This window comes from Miniopterus schreibersii, assembly GCF_964146895.1.
Source record: "Miniopterus schreibersii genome assembly, chromosome: 14".
Lineage (NCBI taxonomy): Eukaryota > Metazoa > Chordata > Mammalia > Chiroptera > Miniopteridae > Miniopterus > Miniopterus schreibersii.
The window spans coordinates 45360895-45384570 of record NC_138114.1 but is presented as its reverse complement, the minus strand read 5'-3'; the positions used below and the strand labels follow the sequence as shown (position 1 = coordinate 45384570).

Sequence of the window (23676 nt, the reverse complement as noted above, 5' to 3'; positions counted from 1 at the left end):
AATCAGGAGACTGTGCTCAGATGGCCACGAACAATATTCTAAGATTTGAGGTATAATCAAAACCATCAATTACACAAGCTGGGAGAACACCCAGCCCTTTCCTTTACCTTCAAAAGTCATTATTAGGGGAATATTGTCCCTTTTTAAGGAAACAGATCTCACGATTGCCTGAGGCCACACAGCTTGTGGGCTCCAGAACGGGAACTTGAACTTGGCCTCCTGGCTCCACATCCATAGGAAAGGGCCTCTGGCTCACTGGTCAGACCCAGAAGATGGGGCTGAGGCAGGGGACACAGGAAGAGTTGTCCGCTCTTGCCTCTCCTCAGCCCTCTCCCCTTTATAAGGGGCTCCTTTGACACCCGCTCTTTCCTGTGCTCGGACCCCTGGCCTACCTGCCTCGCAATCCAGCCTCCCTCATCTGGGTCACAGACCCCTTCTTCCCCTCAGTGCTGGGTCTCAGAGCAGGTTGTGGGCACAGAGATGCCTCCATGGTCCACAAAATAAGGAAATAGGCCCTGGGGGGAGGTGCTGAAGCTGCCAGCACCCCGATTGGGACACAAGGTTATGTAATCGAAGACAAAGATCCCGGCTCACTGAACCCAGCCATTCTGCTCTCCTGGGACTGACCCATAGTTGCCACTGATTGGGTGTGGCCCTTGCAGAGAGGGAAACCACAAAATTCTCTTTCTCTAAAACCTGGGCTTGCAGCCGGGGGCTCCCTCTTGAAGCATTTCTCCCATTAAACATCACAAAGAGACAAACAGAAATCAGGGCCTCACTCCCTGTCATGAACCATCTCACTCCCCCCCCTCGCTCATCCCCCACCCCCAGCCTAACACCTACACTGCTCAGCTTGCCCTGAAAGCTTTGCACACATGCCGCACGTGGAGGGGACGACACATGGAGGGGACAGACGTGGAGGCCTGCTGTCATGAGCTTGTGCTCACTCGTTGCATGAGACGCGAGAAAAAGGCTGCAGCTGCTCATGGCGCGAATTGAAAAAAATACAGGCAGAGGCAAAACACGCAGACACACGCCCTCTAGCAAATGCATGTTGTTTTACAGCCAGTTCTGTGTCTCCCACCCACTACCATGTGTTCCCGGGAACGGAAAAGGCAGATCGCGCCGTGGGGGAAGGGGGGCGACAAGGCCACACGCTGTGGGAAAACAGAGAAAAAGGGTTGTGACAACTGGTGGAAAAGGGGTGATGAGCTTTAGAGCTTTGGGGGACTAAAGAGCAGGTTGTAGAGAGAGAACTGCAAACAACTGAAGACTAAGTACTCTACAGAAGCAGCCATTTCCCCAAGGGGCCAACAAATACCATGAGTGCGAGGTCATTCCTTTCAGACACATGACTGCTTCAAGTTTCAGGATTACCCACTCACAGGAAATGGTCCACGTCAATAAAATATCAGCATCTTAAAACACACACACACAAATGCAAACTTATTTTTTTTCTAGACCAGTGCTGAATGCTAGGAAGTCTACGAGTGCCTTCATTTTTAAAAATATATGTCAGCATTTTTATCTGTGTTTCAATGCTCGCTGGGCTGAATTACACAAGTGCTGACCTCTGTCCGGGGACATGTTTTCCTGCACTGCACAAAGCCACAGGGACACCAGTGGCTTCCCAGGTCCCCTGCACCTGACAGCCAGGCACAGCAGGGATGCAAACGCCATGGTGATGACAATGACTTGGAGAAATGCTTCTGTACTCACATTTGTCCCTGGGGAAGCCGAAGGAAAGGTGGGATTCGACTGAGGAAATGACCTTGCTGGAATGGCTGCATAGGATGTTCCAAGATTTGAGGCATAATCTAAACGATAAATCACACAACACTGGGTGAAAACCTCGTTATTTACTTTACCTTCAAAAGTCGTTATTAGGACATAAGTGGGAAGAAAAAATTGAAAATTCCCCCTTAACATACTGATTAGTGATTGTCATGATTTTGCTTCTGGGCATGCTGACAACCAGCAGAGCTTTATGTCTAAAATAGGTCAGAAAACGTATAAGGGCCCAGACAGCAGGCCCAGTGCATTTCAGTGTCCTGGGGTCTATCTGCATTATAGATGCATGAGAAGGGCGCAGAAGGGAAGTCTGGTTATTACAGAGAGGACGTGATAAGCCTTTGGGAAGCTGGTGTCTGGTTCCGGCTGCTGACCTGCGGGCCCTCACTCACCTTCGCTCCCAGCAGGGTTATAAACGGCTGTGCTGTTGGGAGAGGCACACAGAGTTCCCTCTGCCGAACCGAGCACACATCGGACACCAGCGCTGGAGAGGAGTGAAAAGGGGAACCAGTTACTCAATAAGTTAAATAAAGAATTACCGTATGACCCAGAAATTCCACTCCTAGGAACAGACTCAAAATAGTTTAAAATAGTTTAAAATAGATGTTCAAACAAAAACTTGCACATGAATGTTCATAGCAGCACTATTCACAGTAGCCAGAAGATAGAAACGCTCCAAATATAGATTAAAAAATTTATTGATAGATACATAAAATGCGATATATATACAGGGTGTCCCAAATATATATACACACACACTTTAACAGCTGACAGCTCAATTTTGAAGATGAAGTGTATTTTAATAAACACTGCCTTTATAATTATTCAAAGTATGTATATACTTTTGGGACACCCTATATACATACACACACATATATGAATATTTTTTAGCCATAGAAAGGTGGTATATGCTATAATGTGGATGAACCTGAAAATATTATGCTAAGTGAAAAAACCGGTAACAAAAGGCCTCATAGTACATGATTCCATTTACATGAAATGTCCAGAAAATCAAATCTACACAGATAGAAAGCAGATTAGTGATTGCCAGGGGTTCGGGAGAAGGGGAGGGGGAAGGGGAATGAGAAGTGTGTGCTTAATTGGGTGTGGGGGCGATGGAAACATTCTGGAACTAGACAGTGGTAACATTGGCACAACCTCGTGAATGTGCTAAATACCACTGAATTTTATACTTTACATCAATTTGACAGCAATAAAAAAAAAGGGGGGGGGAGCCAGAGAAGACCTTTTTAAAATCATTGTGTTAAAATACACATAAAATTTACCCACCTAACCACTTTGAAACATATGATTCGGTGGCATTAAGCACATTCACCCTGTTTTGCAACCATCACCACCATCCATCTCCAGAACTCTTTTCATCTTGCAAAACTGAAACTCTCCACCCATTGAACAACATCTCTCCATTTCCCCTGTCCCCAGCCCCTGGCAACCACCACTCTGCTTTCTGTCTCTCTGAACCTGACTCCTCTAGGTACTTCCTGTAAGTGGAATCATACAGCTTTTGTCCTTTGAGGTGTGGCTTCTGTCACTGAGCCTAATGTCCCCAAGGTTCCCCATATTGTGGCATGTTTCAGAAATTCTTTCCTTTTTAATGCTGAATAATATTCCACTGTATGTGTCTACCACATTTACCGATTCGTCTGGTGGGGACATTTGGGTTGTTTCCACCTTCCCAGCTATTGTGAATAAGAAAGGGAGGCTTTCTGCATGTGCTCATTTCAAAACAACCCCATCCTCTGTCCTACATCCCTGGGCAGGCGTCCTCTCCTCTCTGGTCTCCGGTGTCTGCCTTTGCTCCCCACCATCTATTCCCAGCACGGCAGTCAGGGGCCTGCTCGGTGGAGCCAGAGCTCATCACGCCTTTGCTCAGCCCACCAACACTCCAGTCACACTCAAAGCAATAGCGAAAGTCCTTACAACAAGCCCGAGGGGCTCAGGATCTGGCCCTGGCACTTTCCGGCCCCTCACCCGGTGGGCACTCCACTCTGGTCACACTGATGCTCCCTGATCAACCCAGGGCCACACTGGGGCCGTGGAACTTGCTTTCTCCTTTGCAGGAGTGCATGTCCCCCAGCGACGAGCTCCTTCCATCCCCTCCTGAGGAGTCAGTGCTCAGCAAGGCCCCCTCCCCATTTAAAATGCAAGGAACACACACACTTCCTGTCCCTGCCCTGACAGTTGTTTTCTGCTTAGCATTTACCACCAGGGGCGCTATATAAATTCACTGTGTATTTTATCATCCGATCCCCCCACTGAGTATAAGCTCCCTGAGGACAGGGACTTTGCCTGGGCTGTTCTCTGCTGCTTCCCAGCACCTACAATGAGGCAGGGCATAGGGCAGGTGCTCAGTGCAGATTTGTTGGGTGGTGCATGAACCTGTTCTCCTGGACAGCACTTACTTTTCAGAGAAGACCAGGCATTTCTGAGCATGTAGCTTCCCTTTCACATGCAGCTCCCAGTCCTAGGCCAGAAGGAGAGAAAAATGACGGAAGCAGAACTGAGTCCACGGGAAGGCAGAGGTGAGTGCAGGCTCCCCTGCCAGGCGGGATCTCAGTGTGCCCCGAGGCTGGACCAATCCTGCGGACGCATCTCCTCCCCTCCTCCGCTCCCTCCCGGGTTCCTCACCCGCTGCTGCTCCAACCAGCCCTCACTCCATTGGCACTACCTACACAGCCCATGCCCACCTTGGACGGGAGCCCAGATTCACAAGCCTGATTCCCTCTTCCCCTCTCAGGGGACCCTTAGTCCCACCAAACCTCCAACCCATTTCCATATCCAGATGGGAGAATCTAGCAGGTGCACTCACAGTGAGTTGCAAAACTTTAGAAAAGGCTTAGGAGAGACAAAGGTGATGGAGATCACCTCTCATGTCAGCCAGCCCCCTCCAGAGGCTGGAGGTGAGAGGGTGGGTTCCACCTGAGTGACAAGAGGCACTTTCACCGTGGGACCCCAGCAGAGGGGAATGACACAGTGCAGTGTGACTGCCACTAAGTAGGGGTCATTCTGAAATGCAGATGGGAGGAGATAGAGGCAGGATGGCTTAGGAGGCACACACTCTGGGAGGGCCACACCCATATTCAAATCTCCACTCTGCCACTTTCTAGCTATGGGGCCCCGGACAAGTCATTTCATCTCTCTGGGCCTCAGTTTTCACATCTGTAAAGTGAGAATAATACCAGTATCAACTCTGGAAACAGAAAAAGTTGAATATATGTTCACTGTTGTTATTGCTTTGAAATATTTCACTGCCTCATCAATACATTTTGGGGGGAAATTTATACTATAATGGACCTTTGTCTGCTGGAGTTGAAGCATTTTACAATTAATAGGAAGTGTCATGTGGCTCTGTCTCCATTTCGCAGATGGGGACGCTGAGGCCCTCTATGGAAATTTATCTAGGTCCCACAGGAGAATTTCTCTCTTGCCCGATCCAAAATTCTGCTCACTTTCCCCTCCTTTTAAACTCAGTACAATATAAGTAGTCCAGGAATAGTAAATTCTAAGTGTACCACAGAGAAAAAGCCTTCTTCAAGGAGGCAGAAGATTCTAGGTCCCAAGTCCCTCCTCTGTACCCCAGGCGAGATCACTTGACCCCCAATCCCCTCAGCTATAGACATGGGTAAGAATTTCTTACTTATCTTAAAGCATTGGCCCTGGTACATTTCTGAAATTCCTTTTGGTTCTAATACCTATGATTTTAACCAAGGGCACAGATGGCAACGTTTCGTTACCCAGTCCCCAGAGGTACCAGTTTCTCCCCCACAGACAGGGAGAGTTGGGTGGTGGTGACGAACCCACCCAGGCTCCATCGATGGCTCCTAGACGGTCTCGGATGACTCACCTTTAGATCAAATACCTTCTTGTCACAGATGCTACAGATGTGTGGCAGGTGGAGAGGGGCCACCCCGTGAAAGTCATTCAGCTCGTGAGCCTGCAGGGGCCTCATGGACAGCATGGCCTGCTCCTCCTTGGCCCGCCGACGGGCACCACTGAAACCCTGCTTGCTGTTGTTCAGCCGACCCCCGAAGGAAGGAGGGGTCCTGTCTGAGGTGGGCTCCTCGGGGTCATACAGCTCGTAGGGCTGGCTGGCGGGTGGAGGCCACAGGTTGGGGCCGGCTGTGAGCTCAGGCTTGCTCTGGCCCGAGAATCCATGGGGGCTGTCCCATTGGCTGTTTGGACCTACCTCACCTTTCAGGCCCCCCGCTGGCTCAGCCACAAAGCCCCCCGCCACGTGCGACCCTTGGGAGTTGGCTGCGTAGAAGTCTTTGGGAAAGGCAGCCTGGCTATCTTGTCCTGACTGGCTGTAGTGTCCCTCATAGGTCACGCTGCCCGACGTGGAGGCCGAGGTTGGCAGGAAGAGGGGCTGACCATCTGTGTCGGAGCCATAGGCCTGGCCGGAGGTGGCTTTGCCATACTCGTAGAATCCTGCTGGGGTGGGACCTGTCCCGGTCTTGCCGATGCCCAGGAGGACTGCCGACTGGGCAGGGGTCTGCGGCATGACACCGCTGAAGGGGTGCACCACCACGGCGTTGGGGGGCTGGCTGGGCAGGCTCACAGACGGCCCTGGGCCTCGTGTCTGGCCCGGGGGCGAGAAGGCAATTGTGTTCGAGGGAAACCGGGCACTGGGCACGCTCGCAGCATGTTGGGGCACCCCGGTATGGCTGTGGGGAGCACTGATCACAGACGGGTGCCTCAGCTGGTTGAAGAGAGGCTGGGACATGGCCACTTTGGAGAGGACTTGGTTCAGGACGGTGGCGGCTGCAGTGTTGTTGGTGACAGCTGTCTGTGCCAACTTCAGCCGGTGGAGGGTGAGCTGGGCTTGCAGTTGAGCCAGTTGGAGACTGGCAGGCGAGGGGAGCAGAGGGGTCGGGTTACTGACCGAGAACGGGTTCTTGTCCAGGAGCTTGGCGGCACTGCAGGAAGACAGAGGTCGAGATGCACAGCTGGCTCTCACCGAGGAGGCCAGGGGGCTCTTTCTGTGCTTAACTGTGGTCCCCTCCCTGTAAACAAGACCCTCCCCCACAGGCTCCACCTATAAGTGAGTCTGCTAAAACCTGTGCTCACACATACACATCACTTAAAAATAAAACTCCAACAGAAAAATTATTATACAACAGAATGTTCAGTCTCACTGGTGATCAAAGAGATATAAGCTATGACCATTAGAAACAAATATTTGTCTAGCTAAGTGGCACATTTTTAGAAAATGGAGTAGTACTCAGTGCTGGTGTGAGATAAAGTGGAATGGACACATGTCAACGGCTGTCAAAAACTCACACAACTTTGTTGAAAGGCAGCCACGTAATTTAATGCACTCCTTGTAGCCATATGCCCTAACCCAATAATTCAATTCTACGAATCTATCCTAAGAAAGGGAGCTAAAATTCAGACAAAGCTTGATGCCCAAAGACGTTTAATAGTACTTCACTATTTAAGAGTCCATAGTTGAAAATTACAAATATCCAATAACAGGATATTTAAACTGAGTAAACTGTGATACAGCTATGGGATGAAATACTAAGTAGACATTTACTCCTGGTGTTTAAGTTTCTACTTCACTGTGTAATATTTAAGACATTCAAAACAGTGTACCTGGCACCGAGCTTAAGACAGAAAACATTCCGACACACACAATGTTCTTTGGGTGCCCACTCTCCCCATCCGGCCCTGACCCCCATCGTTGCCAACGGCAGACACCATCTTGAATTTGGTAAGATCATGATTTACCCCCCGCCCCAAAAAAATTAGTGACATGAGAAAATCCATATACTCTAATGTCGGGTGACAAAAGCAGGCTTCAAAATTGCAAACAGAATGAACTGTGTGTGTGCCCACCAAACACATGTTTACCCTTGTTCTCACTTCCCATCCCAGAGCAGAAGGAATCATGCTCCCTCCAGCCCACTCTCAAACCCAACCAGCACAGGAAATAACCCAAAATGTATAAGAGAGGAATCCGGACTTGAGGTCACAGGCAGTGGGGGGCGCGCACAGACTCTTCCTCCAGGGGCGGTCTGTCTGAGCGTGTGCCTTCCGTGTGACCTCTGCTGGTTGCTTATGGTGCGTTCTGGACCAAAACTCAGGATGCATAAGGGGAGAGACTTTCTCAGAAGGTCTGGGATATGTGGTCACCACAGTCAGGGCTCTTTTGTAAGACCTTATTTCTTGGGTCTTAAATATCCCCTTTTAAAAAACTGATTTCAGAGAGAGGAAGGGAGAGGGAGAGAGAGAGAAACATTGATGAGAGAGAAACATTGATCGGCCGCCTCTTGCACGGCCCCTCCTGCAGCTCAAGCCGGCAAAATGAACATGTGCCCTGATCAGGAATCGAACCGGTGGCCTCTTGGTACGTGGCATGATGCCCAACCAACTGAGCCACCCCAGCCAGGCGAAACGTCCTTTCTGGGAAATGTGTTTGGGATGTTGATGAACTGCAGTTCCCAGGACATTTGAATGGAGAGAATGGGGTTGCATTTGAAACGGGGATCACCATGGACGACCCGGGCTCTTTTCAGCACGCCCACGGAAGTGTGGAGTGGCAACCACAAAGCTGGGACACTGCAGACGAGGAAGGTTTCCACTGTCACAGGTTCCGCGCGGTAAAAGTCTGACGACAATGAAACAAAGGAGAGAAGCTGGGGGGCGGGCATGGTTCAGGAGAAAAGGGGGGACGTGGCAAGCGTGTGGCATGTGTCACATCTCTCCTTTGGAGGCACTTTGAGGAAAGCAAGCTTCTGCCTGGGTTGGCGCTTTGCATTGGTCTAGGAAAGCGGAGGGGGGTGAACAGGGGAGGGTCTTATACTGACTGCGATGCTGCTGTGTGGCCGGTGCTACGTTATTTCATTGGACTTCGGGCTACTCTCTCCCATCCTGTGAGGAATCAAGAATTCGCTCTAAGTCATTAAAGAGAGACTGCCTTTGCAGGGCCAACACCTGCTGTGCCCCGAGGGCAGGATGAGCCGGCTGCATTTTAAGATATTGGGGGGCTGGGGGTTCTAGGTTCAAGGTGGTCACAACCCTTTTCCCCTCTTAGCTGTGCTGGTTGCAGCAGAGCCCCGGTGGCCGCAGGGGGACCCAGGCACGAATCATGGTGGGGGGGAGGCGCTAACTGTCTACGTAGGGGAGGATATGAACGGAAGACGAGGGCGGTCAGGAGTCTGATGAGAGACTTCTGCTTGTGTAGCATTAAGTAGCTGAGCTTTAGAAAAGCAATTAAGCTTAACACAAAACCCTGCCCACAGGAGCCAGCCCTTCCTACCAGGTTTGTCCTCGATGCAGCTTGTCCTTGCTAACAAGGCGACAATGAGGTGCCAACTTGGTTTCCATGACCAGAGTGAGGAGAGGTTGGTTTTGTTTTTCCGGGAGAAGTCAGCTGTATTTTCTAAAACTGTTTTTTCTGGGCTGGAGGGAGCTCTTGCTGCAGAGTCTCCCTCACCTCTGAAAGAGCCTCCTTTCCAGCCTCGCAGGTCGGCCATGGGAAATGAGTGCCGTTCCGAATGCAGCCCAGGTTACAGGGGATTTAGCCCCTCGGGTCCAGCATGAAACAACACCACTTTCTTCTCGACTTCCGCTCTGCCTGGCAAATTCTTATTGCCCCCAACTTTAATCAACCCTGAGTGGAAGTGATTTCACACGAATTATCAGAGCTAGAGACCTCTTTTGGACCACAGACCCCTTCAATAAAGAGGAGGACCCATCACCCTGTCTTTTAGAAGTCCTAAAATTTTTAGCCCCCAGAATAATCTAAAAGTCAGGTGCTATAACAATCATATTTTTTAACCAAAAGTTGGGGCACATGATCTGACACCTTAGGGGCTGAAGCGATGTCGCCCTCCTGCCTTCCCACTACCTTAGTTTCTCACTGTTCAATCACTCAGCACATCCTGCCTTGTGTTAAAAATAATTATGCATATGACCTTCTCCCTCCACGAGACCTGAGCTCCTGTCGACTTCCCCGGCACACTGCCTGGCACTCGGTGGACACTCAGCAGCTGCCATGAACAGAATGAACAGCAAGATACCGGGTGTGGCTCATCAGAACCAGGTGGCTTTAAGGAGATGTGGATACCTCTTTTGGGAGTGTACGTTCCTGTGGATAAAGGCCCTCCTACAATTCTAAGGAGAATCAAAGTATACCCAGAGAACAAATGGGTTTTGCTGCTGTACACAGCTTAAACTGCAATCAGCTACAGAGCCACCCACCCAGGGGACTGTCTGCAATTCCCCATTCCAAAGCAGGTGGTCCAATACACTCTTCTCCCTGTCCGAGTCTAGGATTTAAAATTGATGGACAATCCCTGTGGTAGGCAGAATAATGGCCTTTGAAGATATCCACATCCGAATCACCAGAACCTAGGAAATGTCACCTTACATGGGAGAGGGGACTTCACAGATGTGATTAAATTTAAGGAGCAGGTGACGGAGAGATTATCCTGGATTTTATCTGGGTGGGCCCAACGTCATCACAGGAGTCCTTATAAAACAGAGGCATGCGGATCAGAGTCAGAGAGAGATGCCATCAGGATAGAAGCAGAGGTCAGAGAGGAGAGAAGATGCTGGGCTGGCTTTGAAGATGGAGGAAGGGGCCATAAGCCAAGGAAATGAAGGAGGCCTTTAGAAATTGAAAAAGGTAAGGAAACAAAATTTCCCCTAGAGCTTCCAGAAGAAACCAGCCCTGGTAACACCTTGACTGTGGCCCAGGGAGATGGATTTGGTACTTTTGACCTCCAGAACGGTAAGATAAGAAATTTGTATTGTTGTAAACCACTACACTTGGGGAAATATGTTACAGAAATAAATAGGAAACTAATACAATTCATCAAGAAAATTATACATAGAAGAGGCTTCCATTCAGGACACTGGCTGGATCTTATTGGCATGAAGTTATGCTCTGAGAGGTCCTGGAGAGCACAAGTCCCCTGACCAGGTGTCTGAAGACCCTCTGGGAACTCAGCCAGGAGCCAGAGAAATCCAGAGTTCTCTTCCTTTTCAAAGTCAACTTTCTTACCCAACCGGAGCAATGGTAATCTGGGAAAGCTTGGAATTGCAGATCCTTAGGGATCAACTCATCCAGCCCCCTCTTTAACAAAGAGAGAAAGTGACTTGCCCAAAGCCACATAGCTGGGTAGCAGTAAAACCTTAATGAGAACTCAGATCATTCAAACTAGCTTTTGGCACCTGACAAAATAGCCCTAACTAAGCCCCGAAGAACTATCTACTTCATCACCAGCTTGTCGCCTCCACCCATATTTATCTGTTGCCCTCCCCTCTGTTCAGAGAAATACTGACTACCTTCGACGTGCAAAGCACTCGCTGAGCACCGGGGAGATGCAAAGATTCAGCCCCTCTGGATCCCTGTAAGCTCCAGAGGTGACAGTGGGGATGGTCCCACGTCTGAAAGCAGGTGGGACACAAAGCTCTAGGCGTCTGCCACACCCTCTCTTCTCCTAAACCTGCGCAGTGGCTCGGTTTGCAGTCATGCCGTCAGCACAGTGAATGGCTTAAGCTGGGCACAGGACAAGAGCCAGAGAAGCCACCGCACAGCCACAGGGAGGCTGGTCCCCACTCGCAGGGAAGACGCACAGCCACTCGGCTGACCCCGGCCTCCACAGGGCTCACTGCCCCCAGGCCGACCTTTCCTTTCTGAGCCACTGATTGTTACAAAGAGTTCACAGGGCATGATTATATTAGAAACTTTGGTTCCCTGCTCACTTAGAAAGGTGTTTTTTTTGTTTCGTTTTGTTTTGTTTTTAATTAAAACAGCATTTCTCTCAATAGTTTAAAAATAAAATATAACATAAAAGAGAAACTGTTGCCTTTACAACTCCGGGAGATTTAGGACATCCAGATGAAAACTGTTTCGAATGGTTTAATCCCACAGTGCCAAAGGGTGCGCAACACATTGTATCCACCGGGAGAGCCAACAGCTGTCCCCGCCTGACGAGGCTCAGGCATGGGCGCGGGCCTCTGCTCCGCAGGCTGCACCCCAGGGGCCAACAGGGCTCGTGAATTTGTCCATTCAGCCCACATGACTGAGCCTATTACGTGCCCGGTGAAGTTGCTAGGTGGTGGGGACAGAGATGGGAAAAGAGATACCTCCCCAGGAGGAGAGAGCGGTGAAAATTCCTCCGGAGGTAAGCCCCAAACAGCAAGGCCCAGGAGGTAGTGGTGCAAGCCTCGGACGGTTCAGAGAAATGTAACCAACGAAACAAAAGGGCAGAGGTCTCGGGACAGAACTCTGAACAGAGACATGCATACGTTCTGGGCTTATTAATCCATCTGCCGATGAAAGATGATCCGGCTGTTAGCGAGAGGCAGCTGCAGGGTGAACGGTGCTCCAAGACCCGGGCTTCCGCCTGCCAGTTACTGGTTATGGGATGAGAGAAAGTCGCTTACTTTTTCCAACCTGTTTAAGTGTGCTTAATTTTCTCATCTGCAAAATGGGAACAGGGATCCCCAGCCAATGTGACACAAATCGGCCAGGCAGAGCCCCCTAGCCACAGTCACCGGCTCAGGGATGGACACTCCCTTTGTGTTGGCATTATCAGGACAGAGACACCTTTTTGCCATGCCTGGGCTGCTAAACTGGTTGAATTTGAGCCACCAGGTAAGAAGGGCTTACTTGAAAATCAAGCCAACCCAAGACACCGGCCTGGAGACAGGGGTGCAAGCAGCTCAGGGTGACCTCCCAGGGACACCTTGAGCCACTTCCCCTGGACCTGCTTGGGCTTTTCTGTGCACAAACCAAGGCATTTCCTTTATTTGCTTAATAAAAATAATAATGTAAAAAGAAAGCCAGCCTACTAGAACCATCTTCACTTAATTCAGACATTTCCCCTCCACGGCCCCACAGGGAGGGACTCGAGTCGTCTGTCATTCCCCAGCTTCCTCTATGGAGGAGACCCACTGTGAGGACCAAGCCGCTAAGGGGTCACTGCAGGGGAAACTGGGGCAGTCACTGTGGTGTGAGTGTCTACTGACCAGAGAGACCCGCTTCCTGGAGGTTCGGGGAACAGAACGCTCCTCCACCCGGGTGGAGTGAGAGCCCCACGTGGTGGTCACGAGACCAGGCTACGGCACAACCTTTTGCAGGTTCAGAGATCCAGCCCTGGCCACCCAGGTGCTCTTGTGAGCTGGGGACATAATGCCTTGACCTTTAACAGGGACGATTTTCATTTTTAAACTAACAGGCTATTTTTGCTACACAAAGAACTGGCCTTAGGCAAGGCATTAGTGATTCCCCAGGAGAAAGGGTCTTTGTTAAAGACACACAGTTCTCTCTAGCTTCTTTCGCTTGGAGGAAAGGAGAGTGGTTGCCTATTGGGCTGTGAGGTTCCCTGTATGAACCAGGGGTAGGAATCAGGCATCCCGGGTTCCGGTCCTAACTCGATGGTTGACATCATTGTCACAATGGGTGACAGACTCTACCTCTCTGAGCCACAGTGTCCTCACTTATAAAAAGAGAAGCCACAATCTCTTCTACATGGTGAAGGTTGATGCGGGTCAAGTTAAGTAAAGAGTTGTCAGAATGCTCTGCACACTGTCCAAATTGTTGGTGCTGGACAGAGGTAAGGGTGTAGCACTGCCTGGAAGCTTATGGGAAAGAGGCCTTTTTCCGTGTGATCACAACACAGCCTTCCCTTTCAGATATTTGTCACTCACGTCCTTGGAGGTTAGGATTCGGGGTAGAATGGGTTAAAATCAGTTGGGCCATGGACCTGTGGAGTAGCAGCCCCATCAGCGTGATTGCGCTCTGCTGGGAGGTGGGGGCCGGGACGGAAGGAGGGTGGGTTTCAGAGCTCGAGTCCACCTGGGTGTGAGTGCCAGTTTGCCACTTACGAGCTGGGGACGGTGGGCGAACACTTGCCCTCTCCAAGCCTCAGGGTCCTCATCGTGAAAGCTGGGGCGGCTGCAGCCGAGGTACAGGCTTGCTCTGAGTTAAATGATGGGCGCACGCACTGTTCCGCCCTGTTCCTGCCAGGCCGTAAGCATTCACTAAACCGACGCGGCCGCAACCGCTAGCTCAGCCAGTCTTGTCGCCGGGACTCCTCCTGTCACTACCATTGTCATCATCAGCGCTGGTGGCAGGTGAGCTCTGCCAAGGCAGCCACGACTCTTCCTTTGAGACAGAGGTAGATGAAGAAAACACGAGGAGATGTAAACATGGAGAGAAGGGAAGTAAAAAGCGAGGATGGACCTCTGCTGAGAGGAGGGAGCACGGTGGGACTGGGCCTCGGAGGGAACAGAGAGAGTTGTAGGAGTTGCTCGGGGAACCGAGTAAGAAGCCGGCGCAGACTAGAAGGGCTCTGTAATAACAAGGACGCCGCTCAAGGTCCCTGCTGCGAACGCGTGTGGACTCACAAGCTGGTCCCGGGGATGCTCAGCCAGGGGGAGGGAGGAGCCAGGGACCTCGGCCCAGCACGGTGGCACTTAAACAGACCTGGCCGGTCACATCTCAGTAAGCCCAAGGTCTTCCAAGATAACCAATCAGGAATTTAAACTCACTTCCAGTTCAACTCAGGCCAAGCGGTAGACGTGCCTTTTTTTTTTTTTTTTTTCTCATGTATTAGGACATAAAATATAACCCAGGAGAGAGGGCTTGGGACCAGGCAAGAGAACATTTTCCAGGTTTGGTCACACCTTCATAATGTGGCCAAATCAAATAAAATGCAATCCGGGCAAGTCTTTGCTGAGTCCTGCCCTTCTGTTGCCTCCTAGGGGCTGGACTTCAAATCGTAAGTTCTCAACTCTACTGAAACGCTCTCAGAAGCAAGGTCAGGATGTGAGCCACAGGGAACAGCCCCTGAATGCCAGGTTACAAGATGACAGTGACGATACTGCAGTAATATTGGAGCTAAATTCAAACTCCAGCTGATTACTGCAAATGTTAAGATCAAGAAGAGGCCTTAGAGACCATTTAGCTTAACCCACTCAGTTTACAGAGAAAAAAGTGAAGTTGATATAATACGTGGATCAACCCAAGTCACACTTCTAGGCAGAGGAGAGGAGGAGGGCCCGGAGCCCAGCTCTCTTCACTCCTCAGGGGTAATGGAGCCACTATGGTGGGACGCGCCCCATCAACATTCACCGACGAGTCTTCTCCTTTTCGGGGAGCAGAGTGAGATTACACACTTTCTGGTTAGTGCCGTCTTCTTGGTAACAATAGGGCTATGGATTATCACTAGCTAGGCCCCTGTGCTAATTGAGATTACTGGGTCAGCACTGGTGTTATCCTGCATCTGGGCTTCAGCCACGGTATTACAATATGATGATTCATGTCACCATGGCACCTCCTGGGGTGATTCATAACAGCAGCAATAATCCCATCATCTCGATTTTGTTCCATGTTCTTCAGCTGCAGTGTTAACAAGTGTTTTCACCTCATCAGCTCTCTGATCTCCAGGACAACCACACTGGTAGACAAGTCAAATACGACCATTTGCAGTTTATATTAAGAAGACTGGGACCAAGAAAGGTCGGATGAACCACCTGAGGGCATCCAGTGAATGAGGGTCTTTTGACTGTAAGGCCAATAGTCTATCCTCTGTTACAGGTTCATTAAAGAAGCTTATCCACATTCCTGGCCCTACTTCCTTGGGTGTGATTCTTTTGGTTGTTTAGTTTTGTTCTGTTTTTGGTTTGTTCAAAGGTACTACATTATAAAACTTTGTCCTTTATTCTGTGGAGGTTTTTCCCCCCAACTTGTCATAGTGGTTTTTAAATTTTTTCCAGCTTTATGGAGATATAATTGACATGTAACATTGTATAAATTTAAGGTGTACAACGTAATGATTTGATATATGTGTATACTGTGAAGTGATTACCACAATAAGTTTAGTTAACACACCCACGATGTGATTTTAAATAACACATTTGGTATCAAATCACCAGCCTTTCGGCCCATTGTACTCTGTACCACTTTCATCAGGCAGAGTAAGATTCTCGGAACCAGGAGACGTGCAGTCACAAAGGGGCAGCTCACAGTTTTATAACTGACGAGAGGGCTTGCCTTTGCTGCTGGAAATATTAGAAGGGCTCAAGATGTGCAAAACAGAAAATAATACGCATTCTGCTAGTGTCATATAGGAAAGACACTGTAAGGCCTGGTCTTACAGCCACTATTTTCTCCCTGTGGGACTGTAGATCAGTCAGCTTCCCTTTTTTGTGTGTAAAATGAGAAAGCTGGATATGAAAGGACCTCCAAGGTCTTGTTCACCTTTGAAATCTGATGACTCTAAGGTTTAATTTCCTCATCTGTCAAATGGAGACAATACCATCTGCCCCAGTAGCTGTTCTGAAGCTCTAACATGGTGTGCAGATGCTCTGCAAACCATGATGATGGTTGATAATAATAATTAGTATTATTGAATAATATTAAATAATTATTAGTCACAAATTAAGCTTTTTTTTTTTTTGGAGAGAGAAAGAGAGGAAGGCAGAGGGATGGAGAAACAGAAACAGCAATGAGAGAGAGACATCATCAATCAGCTGCCTCCTGCATGTCCCCTACTGGGGATCAAGCCTGAAACCCGGCATGTGCCCTGACTGGGAATTGAACTGGTGACCTCTAGGTTCATGGGTTGATGCTCAACCACTGAGCCACACTAGGCAGGCAAATTAAGCTATTTTTAAGCTCCCGGGAATGCTTCTAAAGAAAACATTATTTAATATATATAAATATGGCTTGGTTCAGATGTGTGTGTTGCTGGCTAGCCAGCATGAACATAATTTAATTTCTTCTATTCCTGATCACTTGGACAGGCCGTTCAGCACAAAGAGAGGTTCTCTTAACTCTATCCGTGAAGATTCAGGGAAAGAAATACCAAAAGTGCCTCCTTATAAGAATCTCTCCTCTACAAAGGCATTCCACAGACAGACCCAGGCTTTCACAGTAAAAAGCTCAAATCCATTCGGGGCAGGAGGCAGTCTGTCTGACACACAATTCTTCAGGAAATCCATGTTGGGCAGAGTTTCACTGGTTTTATGCAGGCTAAAATCGAGGGAGTTGGTTTGACTTCTGGGGTTAGGACAGATCTTTCTGTGTCGCAGTCACATAAGATATGGTGACCTCTCAACAGACAAACTTCTGAGATGGAAGCCCTCTGAGATGGAAAAACACGCTGTCTAAAATATGTATTTTAAAACTGCTGCACAAAGCTCTCAGAAGCCAAACATTCATGTTTATAGGCCAGTACTTCCCCTGTGAAGATCAGGACATGCAAACATCAACACCTCTGCACATACTGTTCCCTCCCCCTGAACAATCCTCCCTACCCCCCCACCTAGGTAACTACCATCCTTCAACACGCAGTTAGAGGTCACCTCCTCCAGGCAGACTTCTCTGACTCCTGCCCCCACCCAATGTGTGCTGGTGCGCCTTCTGTGATCCCCCATAATGCCCTGCTGTTCTGTGAGCCTCAATCACACTTTCTTCTAACTCCTACCACCCTCTCTCATAACTGCATCCAGTCACTCCTCTGACTTCCTCACTGCCCCACCATCATTTTGAAGGCAGGAACTGTGTGTCCCGTTTTATGTCACATGCCTGGCACATGGTAGGTGTGTGGGACCCATAAGCATTTCTATACACGTACACACCTGACCCCTGTACATGTGTGGGAGACAGTAGTTGTACATCACATTCTCTATCTGTTTTCCTGGGCAAATGCTCCATGTGTGTTGCTCAAGCCTTTGAAGATGAAATTCTACAGAGAATGCGGATTAGATTCAGCCTTTGAACACTGTTGAAATTATGTAAATACCACCAACCAGATCAAGTATAAAATCCTAAAATATTCAACAAACAGACTTGTTGCCACATTTCTCCTTTTAACTAAATCTGAAGAAAATGTAATTTCAGTGTGTGATCTGAGGAGATATAAGTGTCTAATCCACACGATTCTGAGATGAAACATATGCTGGAGGAATGAATGTTCCCTATGTTCTCTAAACTTTCTTTTCTGGTCATTTATATCACTGAGATTTTCCTGGTAAATGTTATAAAATTCAAGCCAATTTTAAATAAAAGAATAAAACTTTAGATTAATTTTAAAGAATTAAAATTCTCAATCAGAATAGCTGATCTTTTCCTAGAGGTGCCTGATTGTTAACCTGGACATTTCAGCCAACATGGTTTAAACCAAATGGAGTCCCTGTGAAAGTGAAGGGGCAGTGGGGGGTAGTGGAGGGTGAGGGAGCCACTGGTTGGGCTGTAAGTAGGCCCACTTTTTAAATAAGCTCCGTCAGCAATAGCTACACATCTTACTGCACTCGCTTCATGCTGCAGAATTTAGTTTTCTCATCTGTAAAATGGGAGAGTCAGGTGAGGCAACATTTAAGGTTCCTTTATGCCTTATGATTTTAGGATGGTGGATATTTTTCTAAAGCTATTATTTATGACACATGGAAAAGTTAGGGTGATCTGACCATGGTGTAGAGATCGATTTTACACTGAGAGACCTGAGTTTTAGCCTCTGCTGCCCTTCTAGTCTTGGGTGACTTCAGAGAGAGTCACTTAACCTCCAATTAACAGACCTGTCTGTGAAATGACACGGTGAAACCAGAGCAGTGATTTTTAAATTTTGGTCGCACCCAGAGAGCATCTTAAAGCACCAATGCTGGGCTCACCCACAGTTTCTTTCTCAAGGGGTTGGGGTTGAGGCCTCAGAATTTGCATTTTTAACATGTTCAGGTGATACTGATGCTGCTTTGAGAACCACTGAAACTACTTTCCAACCCTAAGAATCTATGGTGAGGTATAAGAAATTTATTAACTACTGTATTTCTAATGAGCCACCTCTGACTCTAATGAGCTTTCCAGTATACCAAAAAGGGCCTTCCTTTTCCATGGGGGTTTTGAACACAGCAAAAATAATTTCAGAGGCAAATGTAATCACTCGTACACATACTTTTCTTTAGAGGACTCAGTCGCCGCCCTAGCTGGGTAGCTCACTTGGTTAGAGCATCGTCCCAATACACCAGATCCCCAGTCAGGGCACATACAAGACCAATGAATGCATAAAAAAGTGGAACAACAAATCTCTCTCTCTCTTTCTCATCAATAAATAAAATTTAAAAAAAAAAAAAAAAAGACTCAATTGCCATGTTCAACATTTGGCCTCCTGAAGCCACAACACTCAAGCTCACAAAACCTCAAATAACTTAGTTGATCGATTAGCTCAGCATCACGCTGTCAGGTTTGCTGAGCAGGAAAAAAGCATGACTCCATTCACACTGAGTTCACTAATGGAGAGAACAGAAGGGTCAGATTCCAGAATGCCAAAAATTCTTCAGTGAAGCAACATCATGATTGTGAAAAAATCCACCTTTCAAATTCACCGTAGACTAAAAGAATTTTAAATAAAATAATGTTTACCACTAGATTACAAACTTGATGGCACTGCAATTACTTAGGGCATTTAAAAAACACCGATGCTTGGGCCCAGCCGGCGTGGCTCAGTGGTTAAGCGTTGACCTATGAACCAGGAGGCCATGGTTCGATTCCTGGTCAGGGCACGTGCCCAGGTTTTGGGCTCCATCCCCAGTGGGGAGCGTGCAGGAGGCAGCCGATCAATGATTCTCTCTCATCGTTGACATTTTTATCTCTTTCTCCCTCTCACTGAAATCAATAAAAACATATTTTAAAAAAAAAACAAAAAACGAGGCTTGGGTCGCACCTCCAGAGATTCTGATTCACCTCGGGCACTGGGATTTTTAATAGCTCCCCGGGTCTATTGTGAAGTTTAGTCTGAGACTCACCAATCTATAAAGGAATAAAGTCAATCTGTTCTTCATTACCTTAAACCCCACAAGCCATTTTCGTCACTACAAACTGCATGACCATTTGTCTTAAATTATACTTAAGAATAAACACTGACGTTTTCATTAGCCCACAAAGGGTCACAGACACAGTGGGCGGATCAACCAGTATTTCTTAGCTGTGTAAAAGCACTGTCCACACAGTTCAATAAATACTTTTCATGGCGAGACTTCTCCCCGAGTGTGCCTACAGTTTCTGCTGCAGAGAGCCAGGTGAGGGTTGCTGGGCGGTGACCCTGTTCCCGCCTAAATCAGAAGCACCTTGAAGACATCATCCACATCCTCAAACCTTTGAAACTCCCCAAGTGTCTCTCTGGCTCAGCGCCAGGCAAATTAGAAGCACTGAACAAATACTCGTTTGACTCCCTTGAATTTATGACTGTCTCCAAGCACATGGAATGCAGACCTTAGCAGAAATGCTGAGTGTTTTTCCCTGTGTTTGCGCTGCAGATGGGCACTGTTTAATTCTTTTAAGTTCCTTAGGGCAAATGAGAACCTTGAGGTTGGAACTTTATAAATAGACCATAAAACTATTTATTTGAGGAAGCTTCCATTTTCCCCAAAGTGGATGGAAGTTTCTAAAGAAACATACCTTTCTGGCTACGGCCGACAAAACGCAGGTGTCAGCCAAGGCAGAGAATATTACGTGCGGGTGACTTCTGGCTTTTGCCTCAATTTTACAAAGCAGTGGCCGTCTGAAAGCTACTGCGGAGAGGAGAGGAGAGACAAAGCAGCAACAGTGAGGGGGCAGGCCCATCGGCTACAGCTGCAGGGGCCATTCTAGGTATTTCTGTCGGATCAACCCCAAACACGACTGCAGTTAAGATCCAAGCCGGCTGAGGCAGGGAAGAACGGTTAAAGCTGACTTTTCACTCAAACCTGCTCTCCAGCCCTTTCCTCGGCTTCTCCATCCATTGCTAATTAGGAGCAGCCCGGGCCTGACATGTACGCGGTTCTCTATGGTGAAATTGATTATTATATTACTATGAAAAATAAGGAAGTCATTTCGTTCGAAATATCAGATTCCACAAAATCATATGTGGCAGCTGTTAGGGTATGCGCGTGGGAGAGGGAACGGGTGTGTGAAAATATTAACCCTCTCCCGCTCAGCCTTCCGACACCGAAAAAGAAAAAGAGATTCTAACGCACATGAGGCAGAAACCAACGGCAAAGCGACACAATGGAATCTTTTTAAGGTTAAAAACATTCCCATGATGGAAGATACATCTTACATGCCATTTTGGAAGTGTATGCGGTGGGTTTGCTTTGACACACTTGCAAGCAGAAAACCAGGATTCCTCCCCCAAAGGTGTCCAAGCGACTTTGAATTGCCGACTTTTAATTTCCGCAAAGAAACAAGGAGAGTCGGCTTTGGCTGGGCTCGAGCCTGCTCACAGGTCACCCCACCCAAGTCCAAATGCATCCCCTGAACCTCGCGACAAGTTCATACGTTTCTTGCTTGCTCGCTTGGGGGCTTTAACAGTTTTGCTTTGACACTGAACTTTATTTAAAGACACCTAACCGTTACTGAAATGCAGACCACGGATCCTTCAGAGGTGCTCGGAAGCAACTTTCAGACACTTTCTGAGCAAAATGCCCCGGCCGTGGACTCTCACTGACACCAGCAGCGCTCCCGCCGGCTCACGAGCCCCGCCGCACTCGAGACAGGAAACCCTGCGAGCGACTTTACACTCATTTCCCGTCACCGACACATTCCAGCAATCAACGCGAAACACCTCCACCTTAAGGGACCCCCGTCGCCCATAAGGCTCCAGATTCCGAAAGCGTCCCCTTTGTTGCCTCAGATCCGGGGATAACACAATCTGTGTCCCTGCGACCCCGACTTTTCTTTATAAAAGAGACCAGTAACTGGCGTAAAAAGAACATCTAGACACGCTGACACTGGGATCGCTGATTTCGCCGGGGTCACAGGGAGCTGGGTTAGGTCACATGTTACCCTGAGAGTCAGTTATTACCATTATTTTTTTTAAAACGGGAGGGGGTTGGGATACAGACAAATCGCACACTCATGCACAAACGCTTAGCGCCAAGAACATGGTCCGAAGAGCTGCCTGGCCGGCAGAGTAAAAAGAAAGCCCTGGTCTCCCCCTGTGCTGGGGGAGAGGTGGGGTGACATCACGCAGCCTTACCTTTCTGAAAAAGACCAGGGAGCCTGGCACGGAGCGCTGACCTGAGGCCACCGAAGCCGGGAGTCATTTTGGGTGTCGCGCATGTGCCTCCCTAGAAAATTCCAATGACATTCTACCAGCTTTCTGCGTGCCAATCATGACAGGCTTCCACTTACGCTCTCAGGAGTCTGGAAAGGGGCACAGGAGGGGGAATGAGAGCGAGGGAGAGAGCGAAAGAAAGCGAGCGGCCCCAGTGCCCCGCATACCCATCTGGAAGGGGAGTCACATGCCGCGGGGAGCCATTCCTGCCGCATTACACACGCCGAGTGCAAATGGCAAACAATATCAGTCGATGTTTACGCCACATGTTCTCAGCCTCTTCACATATCAACACCCAGGCCAGCTCCTGAGAGCACTTCTGAAGGGGGGCACGTGGGCTCATCATGTGGCCGTTTTTAATAAAATTCCAGAGCCTCCTGTTCTGGTTTACTTTTCTACTCTTCGGTGGTGGTGGCAGCGGCGATGGTAGTTAGTTTGAATTACTTACTTGTTTTTTATTTTAGGTTTTGACCGGTGACAAATTTGGTTCCTGAAGGTCCCCCCAAAAGACCTTTAGTGATGTAGCCACATCAGACAGCGCAACAGGCTGACGCCCACCCAGCAAATCTCCTGAGCAGGGGGTCCCTCCTTTTTCCCTGTGTGTGGGGGGCAGGGGATGGAGCGTGGGGGCCCATCATTTCACCTGCCCAGTGGGAACTGCGACACTTTTCGGCAGGAAGAATGGACTGTCTTCTGCTCTAAGCAGTGGCTCTTAACTGGGCGGGGGGTGAGTTTGCCCCCCAGGGAAGGCTGGAGACATTCTGTTTGTCAGAACTGGAGGTTGCTACTGGCATTTACTGGGCAGAGATCGGGGATGCTCCTAAAATCCTACAATCCTCAGGACAGAACCCACAAACAAGGATCACCGAGCCCAAGATAGCGATAGTGCCACAGTTGAGAAACTGCTCCAAGACTAAGCCCTTCCACCAGTCTCACAGAAAATATGATACCCGCAAAAAAAGAAGACGAAAGAAAAAACCAAAACAAAGCCAGGAAGCCCTCTCAGAGGGAATTAGTAAATTCCTGGGGTCCGGGGATGAGCTTGGCCTGATTTACAGTTTAATTACTTAGGAACCTGATCACTTTTCCCCCAAGGAGCCACCACTCTCCTGCCACTTTGTGTCCCTTCTCTTTCTCCCCCAATCTTACACTGCAACACAACACAATCACACTAAACGAAACCCTCGCATGATTTTCTAAATCAAAATCTGCCGTCCAAAGGGACCTCGTTGCCAGGTTACATAAGGCAGTCATCATCCAGTCTGTCCTGTCTGGAAGGTCTGATGTTCATCTGTGATGTCCAGGATCCAATATAATCCCCTCTCAAAATTACCCAGGAGGTTATGTTTTTTACAAGGTACAACCTCCCCAAAATAGTTTATAAAGGACTAGGGATTAAAGCTCCCTGGGTTCTCCTATTTTACATGCACGCTTGGAGGTGGGGCGGGGGATGTTCACTGGTATCGGGGGAGCATCTCTCCTGCTAGGACTCTGCGTGTGATGTTCCCGCAGACCACTGAAAAGTCAAGGTGAAAGCCAGTCATGTCTGTCTAAATAGCCCGCTTCCAGCTTTCCACCAGAGGTCCACTTGCCCAGTTAGCTCCCCAGAGGGCCCAAGGACTCTTTCTTCCTAATTTAGTCACAGCCCACAGGCTGCCCCAGGCTCACCTGGCTCTCTGCCCATGACGCAGTCACAGACACCTAAAGGCGCCAGTCCCAGATCCTGACCTATGGGAACCAGCCAACCTGGCCGCAGCTTCATTCTGCTCAGGCCTTGGGTCCCTCCCATGATCTACTAGGTTTCCCCAAGGTGCAA

At 48.7% G+C, this 23676-nt stretch overlaps 1 protein-coding gene across 2 annotated transcripts in view; it reads right to left on the bottom strand.

The window, feature by feature from the left end:
- The window catches only part of RBM20 (RNA binding motif protein 20), a 157828-nt gene that overhangs the window by 39506 nt on the left and 94646 nt on the right, over positions 1 to 23676 (bottom strand). The window contains exons 1-5 of one of the 2 annotated variants that reach the window (XM_081158056.1): positions 21783 to 22091; positions 5657 to 6728; positions 4215 to 4276; positions 2184 to 2275; positions 1720 to 1817 (exon numbers count right to left, since the gene is read on the bottom strand). In XM_081158056.1, coding sequence (XP_081014182.1) covers positions 1720 to 1817; positions 2184 to 2275; positions 4215 to 4276; positions 5657 to 6728; positions 21783 to 21865 — 1407 coding nt within the window. In that variant the 5' untranslated portion in view covers positions 21866 to 22091. Of the gene's footprint in view, positions 1 to 1719; positions 1818 to 2183; positions 2276 to 4214; positions 4277 to 5656; positions 6729 to 21782; positions 22092 to 23676 lie in introns of those variants that run through there. The other variant, XM_081158055.1, reaches the window with a different exon arrangement.